This window comes from Equus asinus, chromosome 21 (assembly GCF_041296235.1).
Source record: "Equus asinus isolate D_3611 breed Donkey chromosome 21, EquAss-T2T_v2, whole genome shotgun sequence".
Taxonomy (NCBI): Eukaryota; Metazoa; Chordata; class Mammalia; order Perissodactyla; family Equidae; genus Equus; species Equus asinus.
This window is the reverse complement of record NC_091810.1, coordinates 60,769,544-60,792,790: the sequence shown is the minus strand read 5'-3', so window position 1 is coordinate 60,792,790 and position 23,247 is coordinate 60,769,544. Positions and strand designations below refer to the sequence as shown.

The following is a 23,247-nucleotide window of genomic DNA, read 5'->3' as shown; positions in this document are numbered from 1 at the left end:
ATCAATGAGGTATTTGTGGCACCGTTTCTGGGGCAACAGGTTTAATGGAAAGAGTTGACAAGAAGGGTCTTGTGTAGACGACTCTTCCAAGAAAGGTCCCACTCTATGTCCATGCTGCTAATAGAATGTAACGCTGTCCCTGTGCATCTTTCTGATGGCCGTGCTCCAGGGGCAACAGAGATGGCTCAGGGAGAACATCTGGGAGTCGGCAGAGCAGCTCGGAGAACGAACTCAAATGGTCCGACCACCAAAGGGCCTGGAGCAGCACAGACTCTGATAGCTCCAACCGCAATCTCAAGCCTGCCATGACCAAGACGGCGAGTTTTGGGGGCATCACGGTGCTGACCAGGGGTGATAGCACATCCAGTACCAGGAGTACCGGGAAGCTGTCCAAAGCAGGTAGTTAGTACTGAATGGGTTTATGTCCTGTGGTATTTTCTGGATTCCACCCAAGCCGTCCAGTCACCATTCCCTCTGACTTCAAGTTAACTAGTGATGGTGATATTAATTACTGGGATACATGGGGAGACAGAAGGTACAATTTAATTACCAATGCTGCCTCTTGCTAGCTGTGTGCCTAGATCCAATTACTAACCTCTCTAATCTTGTTTTCTTATCTATAAAATGTAGGTTATAGTAGAATATTACTCTAACCCACCTCAGTAGACTATTGTAAGTTTAATTTTGATCACTTATACAAAAATGGCTGCCAAGGCACCTGCACATGGCAACTATTTAAGAAAGGTTAACTGTTTTTTAAAATTTAATACTATGATTTATTCCTTAAAACCTCATTGCGGGAGCCTGGCCCCGTGGCCAAGTAGTTAAGTTCACACACTCTGCTTCGGTGGCCCAGGGTTTCACTGGTTCGGATTCTGGGCACAGACATTGCACCGCTCATCAGGCCATGCTGAGGCAGCCTCCCACATGCCACAACCAGAAGGACCTATAACTACAATATAGTTATGTCCTGAGGGCCTTTGGGAAGAAGAGGAAGAAAAGAAAAAAGAGGAGATTGGCAACAGTTGTTAGCTCAGGTGCCAATCTTTAAAAAAGTAAAAACCTCATTGTGATATAATTATAATATTAATAATTTCAGTTCCTGCTTTGGCATACTGTTAGTACAATCCTAGGAAGTTATTTAACCTATTTGTGTCTCAGTTACCTTATCTGAGAAATGCAAATAATAATAGTACCTATATTGCAAGGTTATTGTTAAGACTAAGAGTTAATATACACAAAGCAATTTGAATAATGCCTGGCAAGTTATTAGCCCTTAATAAGCACTAGTTCTTGTTTATTTTTCTTTCCTTCTTTCTTTTTGTTTTCAGTGAGGAAGATCAGCCCTGAGGTAACATTTGTTGCCAATCTTCCTCTTTTTTCTTTTCTCCCCAAAGCCCCGCTACATAGTTGTACATCCTCGCTGTAGGTCATTCTAGTTGTTCTGTGTGGGACACCGCCACAGCAGGGCTTGATGAGCAGTGCGTAGAGCTGCGCCCAGGATTCCAACCGGCCAACCCTGGACCCCTGAAGTGGAGCGCACAAACTTAACCACTCAGCTATGGGGCCGGCCCCCAGTTCTTGTTTATTTTTATTATTACCATTTAACGTTTTCATCCCCTCTTTGCAGATAAGGGAAGTGACCTTCAGAAAGGTTTATAGTTTCCAAGTAGCCAGGTTCATGAGGGGGTTTTTCCTGTTTTGTCTGCTAAGTGAACCGTGGTCTTCGGAGGTCTTAGGTGGTTCAAGTTTGCGTGGACAGTCTTTGGGAGGTGCATGATGCTGAGAGATCCAGGAGAAGCAGAACTTGAAACAGCTTTACACTAACGGCAGCATCAACACCATGGAGTTCATATGAGTCTGCAAAACACCCAACATGGTCTGCCATTCCTAGTTCTTCTGCCTCCTGAGAACCCCTCACATTGTTTTCAAATTATTTTCAAATATTCACAATTAAAATACTTCATAAAATCCCAGGAAGGTGACAGATGACCATTCAGTAGTGTATTACATGGACTTAAGTTTGTGGTTTTCGTATGTAATTGATTTTGTTTGGTTTTGATTTTGCCTTAGAAGTGCAGAGGCCCTGACTCTCAGCTAAGGTGGGGCTTGCGAGTTGTGATTCCATGACAGGGCCTGGGTGTCAGGTTATACTGGTGGTGCATTCATGGCCTGGGTGTCAGGTTATACTGGTGGTGCATTCATGGCCTGGGGTTGCAGGTGAGTTGGAGGCCAGGGCCAGGGATGGTGAATAGACATCACCAACCATGCGTTAGATATGGGCTTTCTGAGACTATGAATACTTTCCCAACCAAGCTTCAACACTCATCTTAAGGGGATCTCTTTGTGAAATCTGGGCTCATTATGCTAATGGTTTAACATAATTATGTTGTTGACAAAATTCCTCCTAAGAAATTATCTCATGTTTTCCTACATAGGCAGAAAATTAATAGCATTTAGTCACAGCCAATACTTTATATATCCATATATGTCTTACTTCTTGGAAGGATTCAGGTGGGCTCACACTGGCTTCTGTCATTTTTATTCACCAATTGGTGAATTCTTGATTTCTTACTCTAATTAATTGCTCTTACATCCCACTATTGCAGCAACTGAAGTCAAGAAAATCCACTGTGGTGCACTTGAGCCCTTGTAAACTAAGAAAGGTTAAATAGTTTTAAATCCCCTTAAAATACAGAAACCAAGTACCTTAAATGGTGCACTTAAAAATTCCAGCACACCAAAAGAGCTCTTAAGATTTTTAAATTAATCCTCATTCTCCATGCACCAACCCCCAGTCACTTTGCTTTTCCAAAGCAAAGCTCTTTGGAAACATTTAAAACACTTTAAGAATGCTAAAATGCCTGTTCTTTGAAGAATGATTAGAAATTGTAAGTGCTTCAGACATTTTTCTTTCTTTTAATCTGAGTGTCTCCATTTGAAGCCTTGTCAAGGTGCAGGAATGGAAAGCAAAAAAAAAAAAAAAAAAAAAAAAAAAATTAAAGGAGATCAAGATAAGATGTCAAAACAAACTTACAATTTCCCAAGATGGTTTTATGAAGCAAAGCTGTCAGTTTTGCTGTCATGGAGCTTTAGAACTGTACAAGTTTCCAATTTTTTACTTCATGTTCACAGTGGAATTGCAAAATTTTTTTCGACCTTTCAGAAACCAAGTCTGGAATTGTGACATTTAAGTTACTGTTCTCCTGCTCTAATTACAGAGGTTCTAGCTTTAAATAGATAATAATGAGATTTTTTCCAGGGGGGAAACATGTTTTGTACATTATGGAAAAAGCATATTACTGAAGTCCGAATGTACCAGCACATTCTCTTGAGGCCTGGGATGTCTTTCTCTTATTGTATCTCCCACACTGGGCACAGTAATGACCACCTAATAGATGCCCTGCACACACCTGTGGAGATAGATGATGTCATTCCATCCTCCTTGGGAAGAAGACTTGAACGGTGCTAGCACTGCAGCCTTGGCTGTTTCAAGGTAGTGGCAATGTGGTTGAAAAATAAGAGTATGGCATTTATTTCTTTCCACACTGCCCAGACTACATTGTTATACTGTTGTTACTGCCCAAGGGGGTTGTCTGCCCACTGCAAGACGTGCCAATAGTCCAGAGGCAAGGTGGTAGGAGATAAACGGTTTTATTACAGCTTGCCAGCAAGGGGGAAGATGGCTGACTAATGTCCAAAAGAACCATCTCACAGACCAAAGAATACAAGCTAGTTATATAGGGAACTAGTCTCCAGTTTTGGAGAGGCATCTGGTTTCTGGGTGGGGCAGGTATCTTGTCTCCAGGTGGGGCAAACATCTGGTATTAGTTCCTGATAGTCTTTTGTTTTACTCGATGTGCATCAGAGACCCGAGCAACACCTATGCGCTGATTTAGTTTATGGATAATAAAAACAAAATCTTTGCTACATATAGTAAAGATTACATGAGTGGTTCCAACACATTTCCCTCCCTCTTGATCTCCAGAGCAGGGCTTCTCAACTTTAACTGCATTGGAATCATCGAAGGATTTGTTAAAGCACAGATTGCTTGTTTTCAACCACACTTTGAGAACAACTGCTCCGGAGAATTCGGATGTCTTTCTGTTATCAAACCAAAGTGGGTTTGCTTTCTGGAGTTTTAAAATCAGACTCTCCACCAGAAGCAGTTGTCACACAAAGTAGAGTTTATTTGAAGCAAATAGGAGACCATGTGGAATCATTTCCTAGCTGTCCTCAAGCTCAGGGCTTTATATTTTGGGTGGGGAATGAATATTCAAAAGGGGGAGGTGGGCATTTGCTTGCGCAGGCTCAGTTGGAAAACATGCTTCCACGTGTATCACATGTCAAGGTAATAAGGCCTACGCCCCTCCCAAAGCAGAGATTGTAGCATTAAAAATGAGGCAAAGGTCATCTCTTGGGCACTTTTTAGCCTATCTGTGCAAATGTTGCTCTTGTGGTGAGGTTTGGACTGGTTCCAGGTGGTTGGTGATTGCACCTCTTAACATAACAAAAAAGAAAAACAACCAATTTGGAGAAACAGTTAAATGCTTCCAAAACATCCCTTTAGTTCCTCAGGACAATTTGTAGGTGACACTTCTATTTTGTTTTAATAATTTTCTGTGGCCTGGTATTTTGTTTTCTAGAATAAGGGTATTCTTGTTGTTGTCACCTTCCTTGTCTACATCCTAGAGTATTTTTGGAGCCAGTACAAGACACCTCATCTTTCCACCACTTCTTCTTCTTCCTCTTCTTCATTGTCATCACTACACTAATGCATCCTGGATACTCTCTTCCTCCTTATAATTTCAGAAGATTTCAGTTATTGTACTGAACTCTGGCTTCTGAATCTGGAAACACTTTCTTAAATTGATTGATTCAGGAAAAATATATATATTGTTCAGAGTCTTTCTAAAAGAAAAATTTCATTGGACGAGTTTAACAGGCAAAGAAGACTTTATTCATAACTGTTGCAACTGGGGTCAAGATTATTGCAATAGGTGAGAAAGATTAAGCTCAACCCTGCTGAAACAAAAGGCAGGAGAGTTTTTAAGCACTAGAGTGAGTTAGCGGAGAAGTACTGGAGGATGTTAGAAAGGTGACTGGTCAGTCTGATTAAGCCATCTGGGTTTACTAATTGGCACCTATCAAACTCTGGCCCCTACCCTCCCACAGAAACTGGCAGATAAGGGCACTACTTTTCCTGAGGATCACATTGCAAAGGGGTGGCTCCCAAGCCCTTAAGAAAGACAGTCCTGCATTGTAAAACTGGTAAGAAGCTGGGAGAAGATTTACATCTTAAAGGGGCAGAAATGCTACAAGAAAAGGGAGGTAAAGGGCCAACAGTCTGGAAGGAGCCAGTCTAAAGTTTAGTCAAGCTGAGGAGAACTGTAAGAGCATCGTCCCCATTGCTTCTCACCATATAGTCTGGTGGCTTATATTTCACAAAAGAGGATATTGAGGTCTAAAAAAGCAGTCACTTCTTGAAGAAAACACAGCAAGTAAATGGCAGAACTAGAACCCAAACTCAAGATGCTTCCTCCTGGGGAGTGAAACCTCTTATTCCAAGGGAATCTGCCCATGCCCTTTCTTTTTGCCCCAGCCCCTTCCCAGTTTTCCATTTTCTTTGCCTTATGATCTCTTTCCCAATTTTTTTCCATTTTTCCCCTTTCCTTTTTCCTGTCTCTCTGTTGAGTGTTTACCTGAGCTTCTCACCCACTCACCCCAATATCTTCTCCTTACACCTCCCACTAGCTGCCCCTTAGGGTCCAGAATCGACATCTGAGCATCCTATTGTGAGTAGCATTGAAGTTCCGTGCAGGATCTCCTAGAACTTGGCACAGGCCTGCTCAGGGCTCTTGCCCCACCTGGTTCTTGCTTGGATGACTCCAGGGTAAGCATACGACCTGCAGGCTTAGAGCCTGGTCCATGGAGTCACAGCGCCTGGGTTTGAACTCAGGCTCCTCCACACACTAGGTGCTCTTGGGAAATTTACTTAATGTCTCTGAGGATCAGTTCTCATTTTCAAAATGAGGTAGCTGTGAAAATTAGATAGTTCATATAGAGTGATTCGCACAGTGCTTGTCACATAAACGTGCCATTTAAATATTTGCCATTGCTGTCATTAAGTCCCTGAAAAAAAGAAACCAGAAACATCTTAACTCTCAGAACCCAAAACAGGAAAGTTCTCAAACATGAATTTCATCTTTAAAAAAATCTTTGAACATTTCTAATCCTGTGCCTTTTATCACCATTTCTAACATCCGTTTTTTATCAAAAATTTCAGTAATACTATGAGCACAATATTGCTCTACCTTATTCTAGGCGGTTGATGTTTACGAGCTGGTCAAAGCTGATTATAAGCCAGACAAAAAGGCCGGTTACTAAACCTGGCTGCATGGGATTGCTGAACCACCCCTCCAAGGAGGTCTAAATTTGTCTTCATCTTTGCAAGTGTTGAGAGTTTAAGCCATATCTAGTTTCCTTCTTTTAACCTGTGGAATCAAACCATTTACATTATCTTTACATTGTCTCCTTGTTATTCCTATTGAAGCTGTTGCTTTTCCCCAGCTGATAGAAGGAAATGATATTGCAAGTCAAGGATGAATGGCCATCTTCTGAAAGCCAAAATCAAGTCATTTGATTGTGGCACTTCAGTCTAAGTGCATCAGTCCTGCCCCCGACACACACACCCATGTCAGCACCAGCTCACACTCAAATCAGAGTTGGGACATGCTTCGCTGGCCCCAACTCTTTCTCACTGTCTAACCTCTCAGACCGGAGATGGGCAGAATCAATTTTGCATGACCTTAAATGTCTGGGGGCAGGAGGTTTTGTTGTATTATTACTGTTGTTGCTGTTGACTCTGCACTAGTGTCAAATTCGGACTGCAGCATCAAATCATACGGTCAAGTCCACAAACACTACAGTGTACATTGGGGCTGTGACTTCAGGGTCATAATGTCAGCAACATGGTCTCAAAACTATTCTTAGCATTTTCAAATTTCCTTTTACCTCCTTTATTTTTCTCCCCATACATTATTGAGAACCCAAACAACTTTCTAAAGTTAGATGGAGCATCCTGAATTAACCTGGAATTTAATCATTATTAGTAATCAAGTCATGGGAAAAGCAGAGAAGATACCCATCTGCGAACACTCGTGGCAGTCCATGGTATACGCATATGTGTGCTTGCAGGAGGCAGCGGTGGGTCATGGTTAAATCCAAATCAGTCTGCCTGGATCGAATCCCAGCTCTGACATTATCTAGCTGTATGAGTCAGCTTGAGTTATCTAACTTCTCTGTGCTTCAGTTTCCTTATCTATAAAGGCAGTAATGGTACTTATTATTAAAGTGTTTATCCAGGTGCTCACACATACTAAGTGCTCAATAAATATCATTGTCCTCCTTCTCGAAAATTACCATGCTCTCCAATGGTTCCTCGGCTCTGCAACTTCATGTTGGATTCCTATTACTTATTTTAAAAGGTCTGCAGTTTAATTTATGGGCACATTTTAGAATCTTGAAAACAATGTTAGCTATTCCTTATATGTATTCACCTTTAATGACACAGAAAAATGCAGTTTTAATGACATAAGTCAATAGTTATGGGCTAATAGTTAAAAAAAACTTCTTATACCACATTACTGTAACCTGTGACATCATCTAATTAGTGTGAATTCACAGATGAAGAAATTTTGCTTGGCACATTTTCTCTCCAACACTCTGGTTAATATTCAGTGCCCAAAACAGCCACGGCCAAGGGTGCCAGGGCTTCTTGGTTCTGGCTGCAGTGAAGGATGGCTAGGGCCTAATGGACGTGGGATGTAGCAGGTGTTTCTCTGTCCACAGTGGAAGGAGAGGCAGATGAGGAGGGCTAGATTCCACCTTGGGGGCTTCTGCATGCTGATCCAGTTACCGATATGTTTGAGAAATCCACTGTCCGCAAACATCCCTCTGATTTCACTCTTCTGTGTTATCTAAAGGATGCTTGATCATTACCACGAAGGCCAACCCTCCTTGGTGTACCTCTTGGCTGCATTAATAAGACTTCTGGGAATATGTGAAATACGGTATAGATCTTAAGCACTCCCAATAGGGGTGATCCAGTTCTATTCACATCTTGGGGGAAAAGATTATCTTCCAGATTCAGCTTTATGGATGCTGGAGAACCAGTACTTTAGAAGGATCTGCATGATGAGCACATCATAGGACTCCTTCTTAAACTGAAGTCTTCTAACACCCATCCCAGTCATTCTGTTCTTATAACTCCAGCTCAGTAAGACATTTCCATGGCATTAATTGCTCAGGGTGATGGGAGTTTTCCAGCATTGAGTTCAGAACTTTAGGGTACCATTTACCAAGGTATCACCCTAGTGACATGTGAGAAGGCTGAGAGTGCTCATTCTTAATCTCTGTTTTTCTAGGAAATTGACACATGTGAAAAATATGTAGCAAATATTTCAATAAAATGTGAGCCCGAAATCTGGGAGGGACATTAGTTAATCTCACCTGCAGCACTCCCCTCAAATTCTTTAATGATAGATTATATAAAACTAAGTATTTAGACCCAGAGCTATGGTTTCTTTCCTCGTCTCTGTGTTGAATGATCTTTGTTTTGTATCTCTGTGGTAGGTTCTGAGTCTTCCAGCAGTGCAGGCTCCTCAGGATCGCTGTCCCGTACCCATCAACCCCTCCAGAGTGCACCCCTGGTCTCAGGTGTGGCAGCCAGTTCTCCTGGCTGTTTGCCCTATACGGAGAATGGAATGGGCAGCCAGGTTGCTCCCAGCAGCACCAGCTACATCCTCCTTCCACTGGAAGCTGCAACAGGCATCCCACCTGGAAGCATCCTTCTTAATCCACATACAGGTTAGTTTATTGCCTCTGCTTTGGTAGGAACACAAGATCAGATGTTTGTCTGTGTGTGCGAGCTTATAAATTTGCTAGCAAGTTTTCTGAAAATTCCTGGGCAGGAGAGCTTGTTGCATGAACTGCTCTGTAGGGTTTTGATTTAGGAAGAGCCTATCTGTAGTTGCAATCTGTACCTATATATGGATATCAATCTTGATATATAAATATAAGTATAGATACTTCCCAGAAATAGCCACTTTCCTCTCTGTCCTCTCTTCTCTGATCATGGTATCTCTCATATATGCCCAGGAGCTAAGATCAGAGACTGTAGAGTGATGAGTTGAGATATACTAATTAAAAACTTTGTGCTTCTCAGACTAAATCCCCAGTCAGCCTGTTGTTATGTCAAAAGTTTTTTTTGTATCTTGGATGGACTGGTGAACATCTGCTTCATGGGGGAAATTTCTCAACCAGGGCAATTTTGCTCATGCCTCCAAAGCCATTTGCCAATCCATCATGACCTAGGGAGGAGGGGACTGCTACTACCATCTAAGAAGGTAGAGGCCAGAGATGCTACTAAACATCCTACAATACACAGGACAGCCCCTTCAACAGAGGATTATCCAGCCCAAAATGTCAGTGCCATGGTTGTGAAATCCTGGGTTAGAAGGCTTGACATTGACTAGTCAATGCTTTAGAAGCCTTTATAGAGATTGAAAAAAATTGAATTGTCTCAGAATAGATCCGAGATGTGATTTAGATTAGTCTGGTATTTTATACTTAGATACTCAATAGTTAGATATAGAGTTAGATATTTTCAGTATATTATATCCAGAGTATTTCCTTGATTAGCTAAACTTAAAAATGCAAAACTGGATGAGAATCTCATAAAAGTGATCTGACTCAATCTTCTCACATGTCTAGTGCTGCTAGTAATTAGGAAATTCAGAGAAACATGAGAATGATAGTAAAATAGTTATTTGAATAATTGCTACATTTTCATGAAAACATATGGCCATTCTCAAGGCATGGTGTTTGATTGAGACATTTTGAAAATGCCATAAGCTTGAGGAAAAAGAAGGCATAATCATTTTATTGAAAATCATTTGAATGCTTTCAGATTAGATACTTTGAAGGAGAATATTAGATTGCTTTTATTTTATTTGCATCATTGTAAGCACTATAAAGGAAAGTAAAAGACAACCAGCATCATATTCATTACTCTGGGCACTGACCGAAGTATGATCTGACTCTGTTGGCTTCAATTCTTTCACTGTTAATTGAGACGCAGGGCTTGCAGACAAGAGCACGTACTAAGCATTAGTTTTCAGCGGTTTGTTTTAAGCAAAATTACAAAGTGTTTCAGAAAAGCTCAACAGCATTTTTTAGGATACAACGCAGGGATATTATTTGTAATGATAGTGTGGTTATGCATCTGTATGTGTATATTATCATCTATAATCTTGTTTAAAGAAAAAAATAATAATACGCTTTCTGATGCCAAGTCCCAATTCTTATTCATTGGATTGAGTCATTTAGAGCTGTTATTAAAATATCTCCCTTGAAAAGGATCCTAACTAAAGAAAGGGTGTGATAACACTTGAACAGCTTCTCCATACACACTTCTCACATCTGACAAATGCTAGACTTGAAGATATCCCTAGACCAGAAGGAAAATGTATTAATGCATTGCATATGCCTCTACTATGGAAACTGAAAATTTGCCCCCTTTGGGCTGGAACTCATCTTTCCCTGTCATTGCCTTGAACTCCTGAAATCCAGACCTCTCACCCTTTCCTAAATACCCTTCTCCCAAATTACATGGCAGAAATGCACTGGTGTTACGAACCGAGAGCCTATGACTACTTTGCCTCCTGTGTGAATTGCCCTTGAGTTCATTTCCTTGTTACCAGCACATTTACAAGCTCCTTGTGAGGAGGAGCCATACTTGACTATTTTTTCACTTCCCTAGAGGGCATAATGAAGTAATCTTAGGCACTATGCTTAGGCATAGGTGCTCAATAACTACACATCATTGAAATAATATCTACTACCCATTATATATGTTGATGTGGATAATGGAGAAGTTTTTTGTCTAATGTTTTATATTTGAGAAAGTGGCTCATATATAAAACTATGATTGATACAATATCTGTCTAAAGCAGGAATATGACAAGCAATGATTTGAAAATACCAAGGTGCCTGCCAGTCATATGTTTACTAAATAAAACAAAGATGAAACTTCCTTTGTCAGCACAATTGAGTTGGCTCTAACTAAGTATGAAACATTTGGCACACTGAAGCCAGACCCGCCCACATATATTCTTGCAGTTCCCCAAATACAAGCGCGACTTTTTATTTTGTCTGGCCTTAGACTCAACTCTCATCTGATTCATTTCTAACTCAGAACTCAGGCCGGTTCTTTCTTTGCTTTTCAGGCAGCTGGATGAGTGAGTTGCTGCAGAGGCTCTTTTTCAAAGTTAGCCCTTTCTAAGATCTTCATCCTTGCCAGGCAAGCCTGGGTTTGACTCTTGAGCTTGGTCTTCCTCCAGCTGTCTTGGACTCAGCTTCCTTTTGGAAATTTTTAACAGAAAGCTCATCTTTGTTTGGCTATTTACTTTCAATTCAGTGCTATCCAGAGATGCCAACAGTCAGTGGCGTCCCTCAAGTACTCCTTAATGCCCGTATATGTTGTTTTGCCATTTTGCTTTGCCCTCCTCTAGCGTGAATTCACGAGTGTGTGATGTCAGGGCATGCCATCGAAAGGGACTCCACTTTCAACAGCATTTCAGGTCTGATCTCTTTCAAAAACTCCTGATGGGCTTCCATAACACTGTATTTTTTGTGTTTCACAGGACTTCTAGCATCTATTTATCCAACTTGCTTCTACCTTTTTCTTAAATGCACCATGAAGTTTTTGTGTGCTGTCTATAAACATATCTTTGCAAGATGTGAATTAATCTTTGCCTTTCCATAATCAGTAGCTCCCTCATAATTTGATTGATCACTTTCTAAGGACTAGGAAAGGAAAAATCTCTTCTTCTCACTCCCTCTCTTTTATTAAAAGTAAATACCCTTCTGCCAAGTACATGGCAGAAATGCTTTGGTCTTAGGAACCAAAAGCATATGATTACTTTGCTTCTAGTGTGAATTGCCCTTGGGTTCATCTCTTTGTTACCAGCACATTTAGAAGCTCTTTGTGCCCAGGGGTCATACTTAGTTTTGCTTTTTTGTTTTGTTCTGTTTTGCATCCCTGGAATAGATAACAAAGTCTTAGTCACTGTGCAGGTGCTCAATAATTATATATTTGTAAAATAACATCTACTACACACTGTTCATGTCAATGGGGAAGTGGAGAAGTTTTTCACCTAAGATCATGCATTTGAGAGGAATGAGCGCTCTGCACTTAATCCTCTTCTCTGCCCTGGCTCAGCTCCGGACACCCTGGCTTACCTGTCACTGCACTCTCTTTACCTGTGCCAACACACAAGCCACTACTGGGCATACCTGTGCAATTTCTGACACAAAAACCTCTTCTAAACTGAGTAGTCCTGGGGCCAACTAGTTTTTCTCTCCCCTTTGGTCTTCAGCAGCTGTCATTCAAACTAACAGCCCATATTCAGTTGTAATTGCATCTGGATTGGTAGAAATGGTAGACTCTAGAGAGGCGACCATTGGCTGACTTGAAAACCAAGTCACTTACCCTAGCTTTGTTAGAAAATTGTTTTCGTCTCTTCCCTGGCATCCATCTTACTTCTTTCATTTTCCTCAGTTCTTTTGACCTCTCCTAGGTGAGCGTAAAATCAATCTTGTATACTCTCTTTTCTTTTCAGAAAAACCTGCCATCTCTCACCGCCCAAGTGAATTCTTAGTATTGTTCATATGCAATTATTTAGAAACATTTGTTCCTTCTGGTCCACAACATATTAATAATATTTCAAACAGCGTACCTTGAAATTTATCAAAAAGGTCATATGAATATTTTGTGGTAACGTTTTTCACCCTAATTACGGTCAGTTTTTCACACCTAGTTAGTTCTCACTGTAAATTGAAGGTCACAAAGAATGTAGAATGTAGTAAAGATGCTTTTTGTTTTCCATCTTTATGTGTTTGTGTGTGTGTTTGTGTATAAGCACAGAGTGAGGCTGATTTTGAAATGGTTTCACATGAAGTTGCTGTGAAGATTTTTTTTTATGTTATCTAACATTTTCCTCTTTTTAAGGTACAAAAAAAAATGGAGGCAGGGGACTAAGGATTAGAACACTAAAGGGGCTGATTGATTTTTAAAAATTGAACTATTTTTTTCATCCTTTCCCAAATTGCTGATTTTTGGAGGAGAAACAGATTGCAGATTTTAAACCCAGAAGAAAATTATTTTTTAAAAGAGAAAAAGAATTTAAAATAATAAAATGTAGCTAAAATTAAACGACAGTGATAGGAAAACAAGTGCCTCTGAAGAAGATTAAAAGAAAAATACCTCTAAATTTAGTCATTGTTCTGTGAATGTAATTCTGGGACGTTCGCTGTTCCATCACAGCACGTTATGATTGGTTATGAAACTGTTATCCTAACTTCATTAGTTCTGGCAGGTATGTTCACGAATATGCAGCACTTGAGATTTCCTGTTGCAGACACACAAATATATTTGGGCTGAAAATTTGGGTAATGGGAATGCTCAGCACTCATTAGCTTTCCTAACTGAGCTGAAGTCAGTCCATTGCTCTTTACCTGTGAACCTTTTATTTGGCTTCACTACGGCCTCAGCATTTGCCTCCCCAACCTATTCCAATTTACTTTCTTAGTGTAGTTTATAAAGTACACAGGTGAAGTGCATGATCCACATGCATTTCACGTGTAGCCTTGGGAAATATTTGCATATGTGAACATCTGTGTAAACACCACCCAGAAAGAGACATGGACCATATTTAGCCTCCCAGTAGGTTCCTTTGTGCCCCCTCAGAGGTACCACTAGTCTTACTTATATTACCATTGCTAAGTTTTGCCTGATCTTGAATGTAATAGAAATGGAGTTATGCAGTAGCAGCCCTTTTGGGACTGATTTCTTTCACTTAGCATACCTTTGCTAACTAGCTTAGCTCTCATTTTATAACAGTCTGTTCTTGTTAAATACCATGCTTTCTTTTTTCACTAAAATATTGTTTCCTTTGGGTCAGTTTTTATACTTTCCCTCTCTGTCCTGTTCCTTTTTCGTTGCTAATTGTCCTCACGCATTTGGTCATTCTTCATATATATTATTAAAGAACAAGGCTGATTTCCTCGGCCATCGCATGCTACTTACCCTGGATAAGAGTGCTCTTGCAAGCCCTGTAGACCGAATGGTGTAAGGAGACACTTTAGAATACGTGCTTGGGAATAACTCAGAGCCTCTGCTGCCCCCTTTAAAACCAAGGAGAGGGTGACCCTCCCCGAGACACTACGCCATTCTGGGAGTCCTGCTCCTTCCAGGCATTTTGCTCAGGTTCCTAGAGAATATTTCTATGGCTTCAGCTTGTGGACAATCTTCCTACTGCTGCCTTTCCAATAGAGTTGTGGGGAGTGTGGATAATGGAAGAAAGGACTCAGAAAAAGTTCTACAAACTCTTTACCAATCCACTCCCCCATATTCTGATCTTTCTCCTTTGTTATCTACCAATCCTGAGTGTGATTCCATCTTAAAACATGGTCTCCCCTCCTGACTTCTCATGCATTGATTAATAATTTTCAGTTATGATGGGATTTTTTCCCATGGCCCCTCCTTGTACCATGTACTCCTCCTGTAAACTTGAATAATTCACTTAAGTTATTGGTGTAATGGGAAGTGAATGGACTTTAGAGTCAGACTGACCAGGGTCATTTCCTGGTTCTCTCACTTACTGTTTTTTGTATTTCTGAATAAGTTGCTTGGCCCTCTAAACCCTAATTTTCTCATCTCTGAAATGGAATGGGATTGCACATCTGTGGGGTTGTTGGAAGAGCTGAAATCATGCATGTAAGATGCCTGTCACTGTGCCCGCCACATTGGAAACCCATTTGTTCTTTTTTACCTCTCTCTCTTTCATTTGCTGCCCTCTCCTCACCTCCCTTCAGCTCTTTACTCCTATACCCTTTCTGGTGGGCCTTCATTTCCTCTTCTGGGACAGGGAGATGACACATTTCTTCCTCACTGAGTCATGATGAGGCTCTAATGATACTATTTTATAAACTATAACAGACTGCTCAAATAGCAGTAATAATAATAGTGAACCATGCCATTATTTCAAAAGGCAAAATACGTATCTTTGCTTCACCATTGTAAGAGGATTCTGTGATGAGTTTATTATGCATCGTCTTTAAAATCTAAACCTCTGTGTATTCCTAGTTGTGTCTATTTAGAGAAGTGATTGAATAGATGTGTTATGTTCTGTTGTATGTATATTTGTGGAACTGATAATGATTCTGAATTGGTGACAAAGCTAGGGGAAGCAAAACAAATGTATCGGTAAATAATGTGTAACTGAATGGAGCCAGAGTTGTGTTAACGGAAAACAGCCTTCTCTCAGTGTGCATTATCTCTCTGACAGCATGAGGTTCAGGGCAGCAAAACACATGGCTTTGTGAAGATTGCTTCTCCACAGGCCTTCTCCTCAGGGTACCACTGTACACAGATGCACCTAGCTTTGGCAAATCTCCCTGAAGGTGTTGGATTTACTTGCTGCTTCTTAAATTGCTCTGGGCCTACATTGTTATCTAGCTTAACAGGATGGGTCATAAACAGTAACGTCTTCACACTGGTGAGGGTTCAGGTGTCCTGAATTTCCACTGCCCTGCACTTTCACTTTAGTGCTTTTCAAGTATCTATCAGAGTTGTTCTTTCTGCTAAAGGAGGGATGGAGAAACTCACGTAGACCAAGCCATGATTCCATTGCAGGCCAGCCCTTTGTGAATCCCGATGGAACCCCTGCAATATACAACCCCCCCGCCAGTCAGCAGCCCCTGCGAAGCTCGATGGTGGGGCAGTCCCAGCAGCAGCCACAGCAGCAGCCCTCTCCCCAGCCGCAGCAGCAGGTCCAGCCACCACAGCCGCAAATGGCAGGCACACTAGTCACTCAGGTAAGGAGCTGGTTGGAGAGCAGGGAGGAGAACGGCTCTGAGACAAAGGCTGCTCTGCCATCAGAGTAGCAATGGGTAGGAAGAGGGGATATTTTCCATTGGTGCCACACCATCCACTCAACCTCATAAGTAAAACCTGGCAACCTAGAGTCCTTGGTTACAAGTTGACAAGATATCATCTGGATCCTTAAGCTTAGGTAGAGATGAGTGTCCCATCCAATGACTTTCATGGTGAGGGCATGGTACTAGGGAAAAGGAATGACAAGTTTTTTCTTAGGTCTAGATGCTATTTTTATGTACCAAGGAGCCTGCCTTGGGAATTGAATTCGTAATCCCATCCAGGCCTTTGCATCATCTGGTTCACCCATTCCCAACACAGACCAAGTACTCATGTCTGCAAAGAGCCAATATTAAAGTCTCTATCAAGGGAAAGAACAGAAGTCAGTTCATTCCAAGGTGGCCTGGCTGTTCACACACCCCTTAGAGAGATGTAGAGCTGCCCTCCTGGGGTGACACATGGAAATGTCCACAGAAACCTGAAACATTCCAGGTAGGTTGCTGGAGCGAACCTCATTTTAAATATTTTTGTCCTTACTTCTTAGTCCTTGGGCAATATTTTTAGACCCGGAGGATCTAACCAACACCAACCACATCAAGTATTGCAGTCACTTCTTAAAGGAGTGTTCACTCTGGGCAAATAAGCCCCTCTCCAGGCTGGCTGCCTCTGGTCTGCATGGCTTTGACTTTCTGTTGGTGGAAGGTTCCCCTCTCTGGAGTGCATGGACCTGTAAGGGACAGTGGTATGCTTCAGATATCAGAGCCTTCCTATGGGATTTCAACTCCCATCACTTCCTTGTTACCTGATCGGCTTTTTCTTTCCTCCAGTCTGTCCAGGGGCTGCAGGCTTCCTCCCAGTCAGTGCAATATCCAGCAGTCTCTTTTCCTCCCCAGCATCTCCTGCCTGTGTCTCCAACGCAGCAATTCCCCCTGGTATTGTATTATATCTCGATGACTTTTGTCTTGGGAGAGCATGTTTGCTGGTTCTACTACTTTCCTGTGCAGGGCTGACTGATGCTGGGTGGGTGCCCTGGGCTGACTGTGAGGGGGGTGTGTGTGAATGTCTCATTTCAGAACATTACAACCCATCTCCAGAGTAATGCTTCCCTTTCTGTCTTCTGTCCTAGGTTTAGTGCTTCTGCATTCTGATACTCTTTTAAGAGTTTACCAGCTAGTTAGGAATTGAATGCCCTCAGAGTTAGAAGTCAGAAACAGAGAGACACATAAACTTGGTGTGAGGGTTTGGGAAATCTCTTCAAGTCGGTATTGAGATGGTAACCTTCATCACCCCATGCACCTAATATAGGAACACCCCAACTCCCCTAGCAATCCAATCCCTCGATTCCCTTTCATTTCCCCTCAATGTATTAGGTCCTTTTGGACAACAAGAGGGAGCATTGTCCCTAAATTTCAGGCAAGGCCAGTGAAGACATACTCCCTAGTATATGAATGAAATCCCACCCCGCCTGTTGATGACTCACTCAGTCTTGGCTCCATCTTTGCAGCAGCAATGAGTGATGATGAGAACGAGTGGTTCTGCCTCTCTTTCCAGAAGGCAGATCCTGTGGCTGCTGCTGGGAAGGCCAGCTGACCCTTCAAGACAGAATATCAAGCCCTTTTTGTCTCCGCACCATCCTGAGGAGCCTGAGCCCTTAGTGAAAAAATAATAATTTGTTTCCATTGTAAAAGGGAGATTTGGGTCAAATTGTTTACCATCTCGGGATGATTAAGTATATTTTCTCTTGTTATATTCCCTTTTTGTTCTGCCTGGAGAATTCTTTTCTTTTACTTTTTTCCATATCATACTCCCTCCCTTGCCCACAACAAGCATGTGGCCTGTGTCTGCCTCTGTGTACCTCTCCCACTCCTAAGCTGATCTTATTGATTTCCTCGTTTATTTCTCTGGCTTGCAGAGAGATGATGTGGCGACACAGTTCAGCCAAATGAACCTGAGCCGGCAATCCTCAGGAGAGACTCCTGAGCCCCCATCCGGTCCTGTCTACCCACCGTCCCTCATGCCACAGCCAACCCAACAGCCGAGCTATGTCATTGCCTCTGCAGGCCAGCAGCTCCCTACAGGGGGCTTCTCAGGCTCTGGACCTCCCATCTCCCAACAAGTCCTCCAGGCCCCTCCCTCACCCCAAGGATTTGTGCAACAGCCTCCACCTGCACAGGTAAGTGTGCTTTTTCTGACACCTGTGACCTATAACTTATTTGTGGCGCATTTTGGCTTCTGTATTTCCATGTAGAATATCTCCAGGTCAACCTGTCTTGCCTTTCTAGTCCGTACGGATATTCCTCACCTACAGGACCTGGTCTGTCCTATTCATCAGTTGAGCAAAGTCTTGAGGCTCAGAAAGTAAGTTTAATGAAATTGACCCAACGCCCCATGGTCCAAGGGAGGAGTATCCCATTTTCCAGGCAGTTGGTACAGAGGCCACGGGAAAGCATTCCCTCCCATGTGTGGTCCTGCTCACTGGAGTGATTGCCTAGGAAAGGAAAGCCTTAGGGAAGAGGACGCCCTTGCTCCTGGGGGACTTTCAGCTCTCTCTCTCTTGCTGCTGCTCTGGAAATGTGTTCTTTCCTTTCTTATCCATTCATAAGCATTTTCTGGAGCTAATCTGCTGCAGGAGCTCCTCTATGAATATAAAGGAGGAATAAGCCAACAGCCACTGTCCTTTCCTTTCCCTAGAGGGAAGCAGAGTTCCTGCGTGCTCTCACAGGTAGCCATTAATCATATTTAATTGACTTGAGCATGTAAGACACCACAGATCACTGATTTTTACTGTCTTCTCAAAGACTGATTATGTGTTACTCTTCTCCACCAAACATCTCTGGTGCTCTCCTGGGTATCCCTTGCAGAATATTGCAAGTGATTACTGTCAAGATGTAAAATGCACAGAGCCGTTTTCTGGTCCATTTTCAAGGCACACATATCCCAAGCACTTTCATCCTAATTATGAAATATTGCATTGGATGAGCTGTTTAAAGTACAGTGTCACCTTTGCATCATTTGTTTCACTGCCTTAACATCTTGAATAAATTATTATCTTTTCAAGCCATGCAAAACCCATTGCCATGAAATGATTTTCACTCAGTTATTCATTTTATTTTGAGTGATTAATTAATAGTTCAACTTCAGTTGCCTTCTCTGTAATGTCTCTTGGCTACTAGGATTCAAGGAGCTGTGAAAAATAATTTTAAGTTACAGGAGAACGGGCCTCATTAATATATTAATTATTTTACTAATAAATTAAATACTTTGTTTAATTATTGGGAAAAAATAGTTTAGCTCTTTTAGCCTAAATATCACCAAAGTATCTTTACCCGTTTCTGCTGTCAAAGAGAAGAGTTGGCAGAATATTTAATTGAAGACTTAAAAAAAAGGTCATTCCTTAATGAAGGAATTTCAATATTAGTGCACAGCAGGAGTAAAGACAGTTCAGAACCCCTGGTGTGTCTGCAACAGAAATGCTTTCATTCCCTCTCCAGTAGATTTAAAAACAGAAAGAGGGAGGGAAGGAAGAAAGACAAAACAGATGTTCATGGTTCGTGATCAGTCTGGAGATCCATGAACTTCTTTTTAAAAGAACCACAGATAAAAGTATGGACATGACTGATAGTGGTTTTCAATCTAGCAAACATTTTAAAACTTGATTGCTCAACTATAGAAAAAGGAAAAGAACTCTTGGGACAGAGCTCATTTGCATATATGTTAAATTTATGCAGAGAATGAGCCTATTTAATGACGTAGAAGGTCAATTTTGCCTAAGCTGTCCTGTGTGCTTTCTGAACGCCCACTGGAAGGGCAAAGCGGGAAACATGAACAAGGCAAAGGTATTTGAAGAAGGGAAGTGGGAGAAGTGCTTATTTTTCATAGTTCCTTCTTTCTCTCATTTATTACTTTCACCTTCTAATCCTCTCATTTTTTGATTTTCCATAATTTAACATAGTTGTTTGAAAATAGGCATTTCCTCACTTTTGGGCTGTCCTTCCTCCCCGCTCCCTTCCCCTCTCTCTCTTCCAAACCTTCATACTGATCTTAGCCCAGCTTGGCTCCCTTCCTCCATGAAGGAGGATGAGGATGAGCCAAGTGTCCCTTTCCCTGCCTCATGTGGTTGGGACTGTAATTCCTGAGAACTGGCCTATGCTCCACCTTGGGGAGGTGCTGGACAGAAGCGACCAAACCTCTAGCACAGCTTGAGAGGGTATCAAAGAAGACAGGACTGGGAGGAAAAGCAAGAACAGAACAACATAGCTGAGTAGTAAAGATGAGGTGCTCTCCTTCTCTCTCTCTTTTTTTTTAACAAAAATTGTCCTTTTATCCAAACCATTAGTGCCCATCAGGAAATTTTCAAGTGTTTGAACTCTGTGCCTCATCCCCGAAGGTATTTTCATGTTTCATATTGAATGTAAGAAGAGAGACCAAGGATCAGATAACACATTTGTGAGCTTACAGTGAATCAAGACACAGTTGTTCCTAAAGGAACAAGGTGCTGTTCTTCCTAAAAGACATATAAATACAGTGCTGATGAATAAATTAGATAATAGTTGTTCTTATTCTTAATATTGGGAAGCATCTGATGTATACTGGTAGTAATCTTTAATAGCACCACCATGTGCCAGAGCATAACTAAAACCTACTATTACTCCAGAATTATTTGAGTTCTTATTGATATAAACTGCCTTACAAAGAGAGGGAGAAATAGTAAGATCAAATCACTATAAACAATGCACACAATAAATTAGCTGGTTGCTGGGTACTGACCGTGTCTTCAGACTCGTCCAGCCTCCTCTCCTTGGATATCCACATTGTTCTTCAGAGTTATAATTCATAATGATTCCATAGGATTGCAGAACCACAGATCCACACAAACTAAGTTATCTTTTGTTCCTACTTTATCCAAGGCAGGAAAACATGCTACATGTGTTTGAATAGCAAAACTGAACTAGAAAAGTGTTTCCTATTTGAAATGAACAAATCAGAAAATAAAATAGCCATAAAAATTACAGTTCTCAAACAGGTGGCTCATAAATTTATTCTATGTATGTAATTCTATGTAAGTTCTAGGCTGTGTACTGGCATGCCTCTGTTTGTACTTTAAAGAATATGATAGAAGAAAAGCCAGAGGCCTGGAGATGAGAAACAATTAAGATTAGTAAGAAAATAGCCTTAATATAAATGACCCGAAGCAGGCAAAGAAGTCTTTCCAGATCAGGAGACATTTGATTTGAATCTTATTGGAAGTAATTAGAATATTTTCAACCATTCTCAGTCATTAGAAAGTGACTTAAATGATATTTTTATTGTATTTCAACTTTTTAGATTTAACATCAATTCTCTGGATCCTGGCTATATGCCAATCACTCTTTAAAGTGCTTTGATAGACTTTACCATATTCATAGTTTCACTTTCTGCTTCTTTTAGACTAGAGATCAGCAGTTTTCATTTCTCACCTGTGTTTCCATTAGAAAAATAATTCAAGCTAGATATAATGTTTAAAACTACCATCAATTTTTTTCCCTTGCATATGACTATTTTATTCACTCTTGTTTCATTTAAAAACCACAGAATTCAGTGTTTTAAAACAACAAGCACTGTATTGTTCACATCTAAGTCAGCAATTGGAGCAGGACTCAGCTGGGACGGCTCATGTTTGCTCCATATGGTATGGGCTCAAGGGCTTAACAGGGGCTCAGGAGCTTAATGTGGAAGATCCAAGATGGCCTCACTCACATGCCATAACATTGGTGTAGCCTGTCAAGTGGAGACTCTATTCTTCACGTGGCCTCTTTCTCTAGCAAGATAGCCTGGACTTCTTTTCCTGGTGGCTGGGCTCCCTTCCTGCAAATGTGGAAGCTGAAAGTCTTCCTAAGGATCAGGCTTGCAAGTCTCAGAAGTCATCATTTCTGCTTCATAGCGTTGGTCAAAGCGAGTCACAGAGCCAGCTCAGATTCAAGGGCTTGGGGAACAGATTTCACCCCTTCGTAAGTGGGGTAACACACACACACACACACACAGACACACACACAGGCATAGGAGAATCTTTTGATGGCTATTTTTAATATAGCCACCAATCTACTACAGTCATATTATATCATAAAATGAGTCTATTTTATGTTTAAAAAACAGTATTTAACAGATAGTTCTCATTCCCTGCTGTTTTGCCCTTTCTTTTACAGATGCCTGTATATTATTATCCATCTGGTCAGTACCCTACCTCAACCACGCAGCAGTACCGGCCCATGGCCTCAGTTCAGTACAGTGCTCAGAGGGGTCAGCAGATGCCACAGACAGCACAGCAAGCAGGTACTTGGAATCACGTTCCCATTTTCTCCTCTAACCTAGTTATTTTTGCACGTAAATCTCTCAGCTGTCCTCTTTGGATGAATATCCGAGCTTGGCAATTTAAATTGGCTCATTTCCTTTACCCAGAGAAGATACAGAGCATTTGATTAACTGTCTATGGAAAAATAACAGATACAAGAAGGTGAAGCCCACATCGCTCCAGTGTCCCAGGCTTGCATGCTAAATGCACTCTCCATAAATTATTTTTGGATCCTCTTAGTTTCTTTCACTTTTGGGGGGGTTTTTTTGTGAGGAAGTTTCACCCTGAGCTAACGTCTGCTGCCAATCTTCCTCTTTTTGTATGTGAGCCACCGCCACAGCACAGCCACTGACAGATGAGTGGTGTAGTTTCGTGCCCAGGAACCAAACCTGGGCCATCAAAACTGAGGGCACCAAACTTGATCACTAGGTTACCAGGGCTGGTATCTCTTAGTTTCTTTTGAAGCAGAGAGCTAACCACATCCCAACTTCCTAGTTCATACATTTTTTTCTTCTTTTTCAACTTAAAGATAATTCTTCCCCTGTTCCTAAGGCTAGGGAGCCAAATTGGTTGTTTCTACACCATCCTAAAAAGCTGTCTTTAGATGAAGGCCACTGACATTGCAGCCTGTGTCCCGGTGGAACTCTGACTCCATGGCTCCCTTTCTCGAGGGCCACACGCCTCCCGCCCAGAGCTCGGCAGCCACTGTGCAGTGGGAAGGGGGGCCGATGCACTGTACGAGAGTGAGTAGCAGGTCTCACAGTGAACCGGTCTCTTTCCCTACTGTGTCACACTCCTAATGGGATGCCGTGACCCAGAGAGCAGCAGGAATCCAGCAGGGCTGAGTGACTTGTGCTAGGGAGAGGTTTGCATTCTTCCTGCTGACCACACTGCAGGGAAAACTACTAATTGTCATGCTGAA

General features: G+C 41.6%; 1 protein-coding gene across 43 annotated transcripts in view; it reads left to right on the top strand.

Moving 5' to 3' along the window:
* Nucleotides 1-23,247, top strand: part of ARPP21 (cAMP regulated phosphoprotein 21) — a 153,021-nt gene that overhangs the window by 81,423 nt on the left and 48,351 nt on the right. For 21 of the 43 annotated variants that reach the window (XR_011496298.1, XM_044754680.2, XM_014845809.3 and 18 more), the window contains 6 exons: nucleotides 170-402; nucleotides 8,635-8,868; nucleotides 15,758-15,939; nucleotides 16,825-16,929; nucleotides 17,910-18,170; nucleotides 22,180-22,306. Coding sequence is in view for 34 of the 43 variants with exons in the window: in XM_044754680.2 (XP_044610615.1) it covers nucleotides 170-402; nucleotides 8,635-8,868; nucleotides 15,758-15,939; nucleotides 16,825-16,929; nucleotides 17,910-18,170; nucleotides 22,180-22,306 (1,142 nt within the window). In the remaining 9 variants the exon portion in view is untranslated. Of the gene's footprint in view, nucleotides 1-169; nucleotides 403-8,634; nucleotides 8,869-15,757; nucleotides 15,940-16,824; nucleotides 16,930-17,909; nucleotides 18,171-18,279; nucleotides 18,356-22,179; nucleotides 22,307-23,247 lie in introns of those variants that run through there. The other 22 variants (XR_011496308.1, XR_011496307.1, XR_011496304.1 and 19 more) reach the window with 5 other exon arrangements.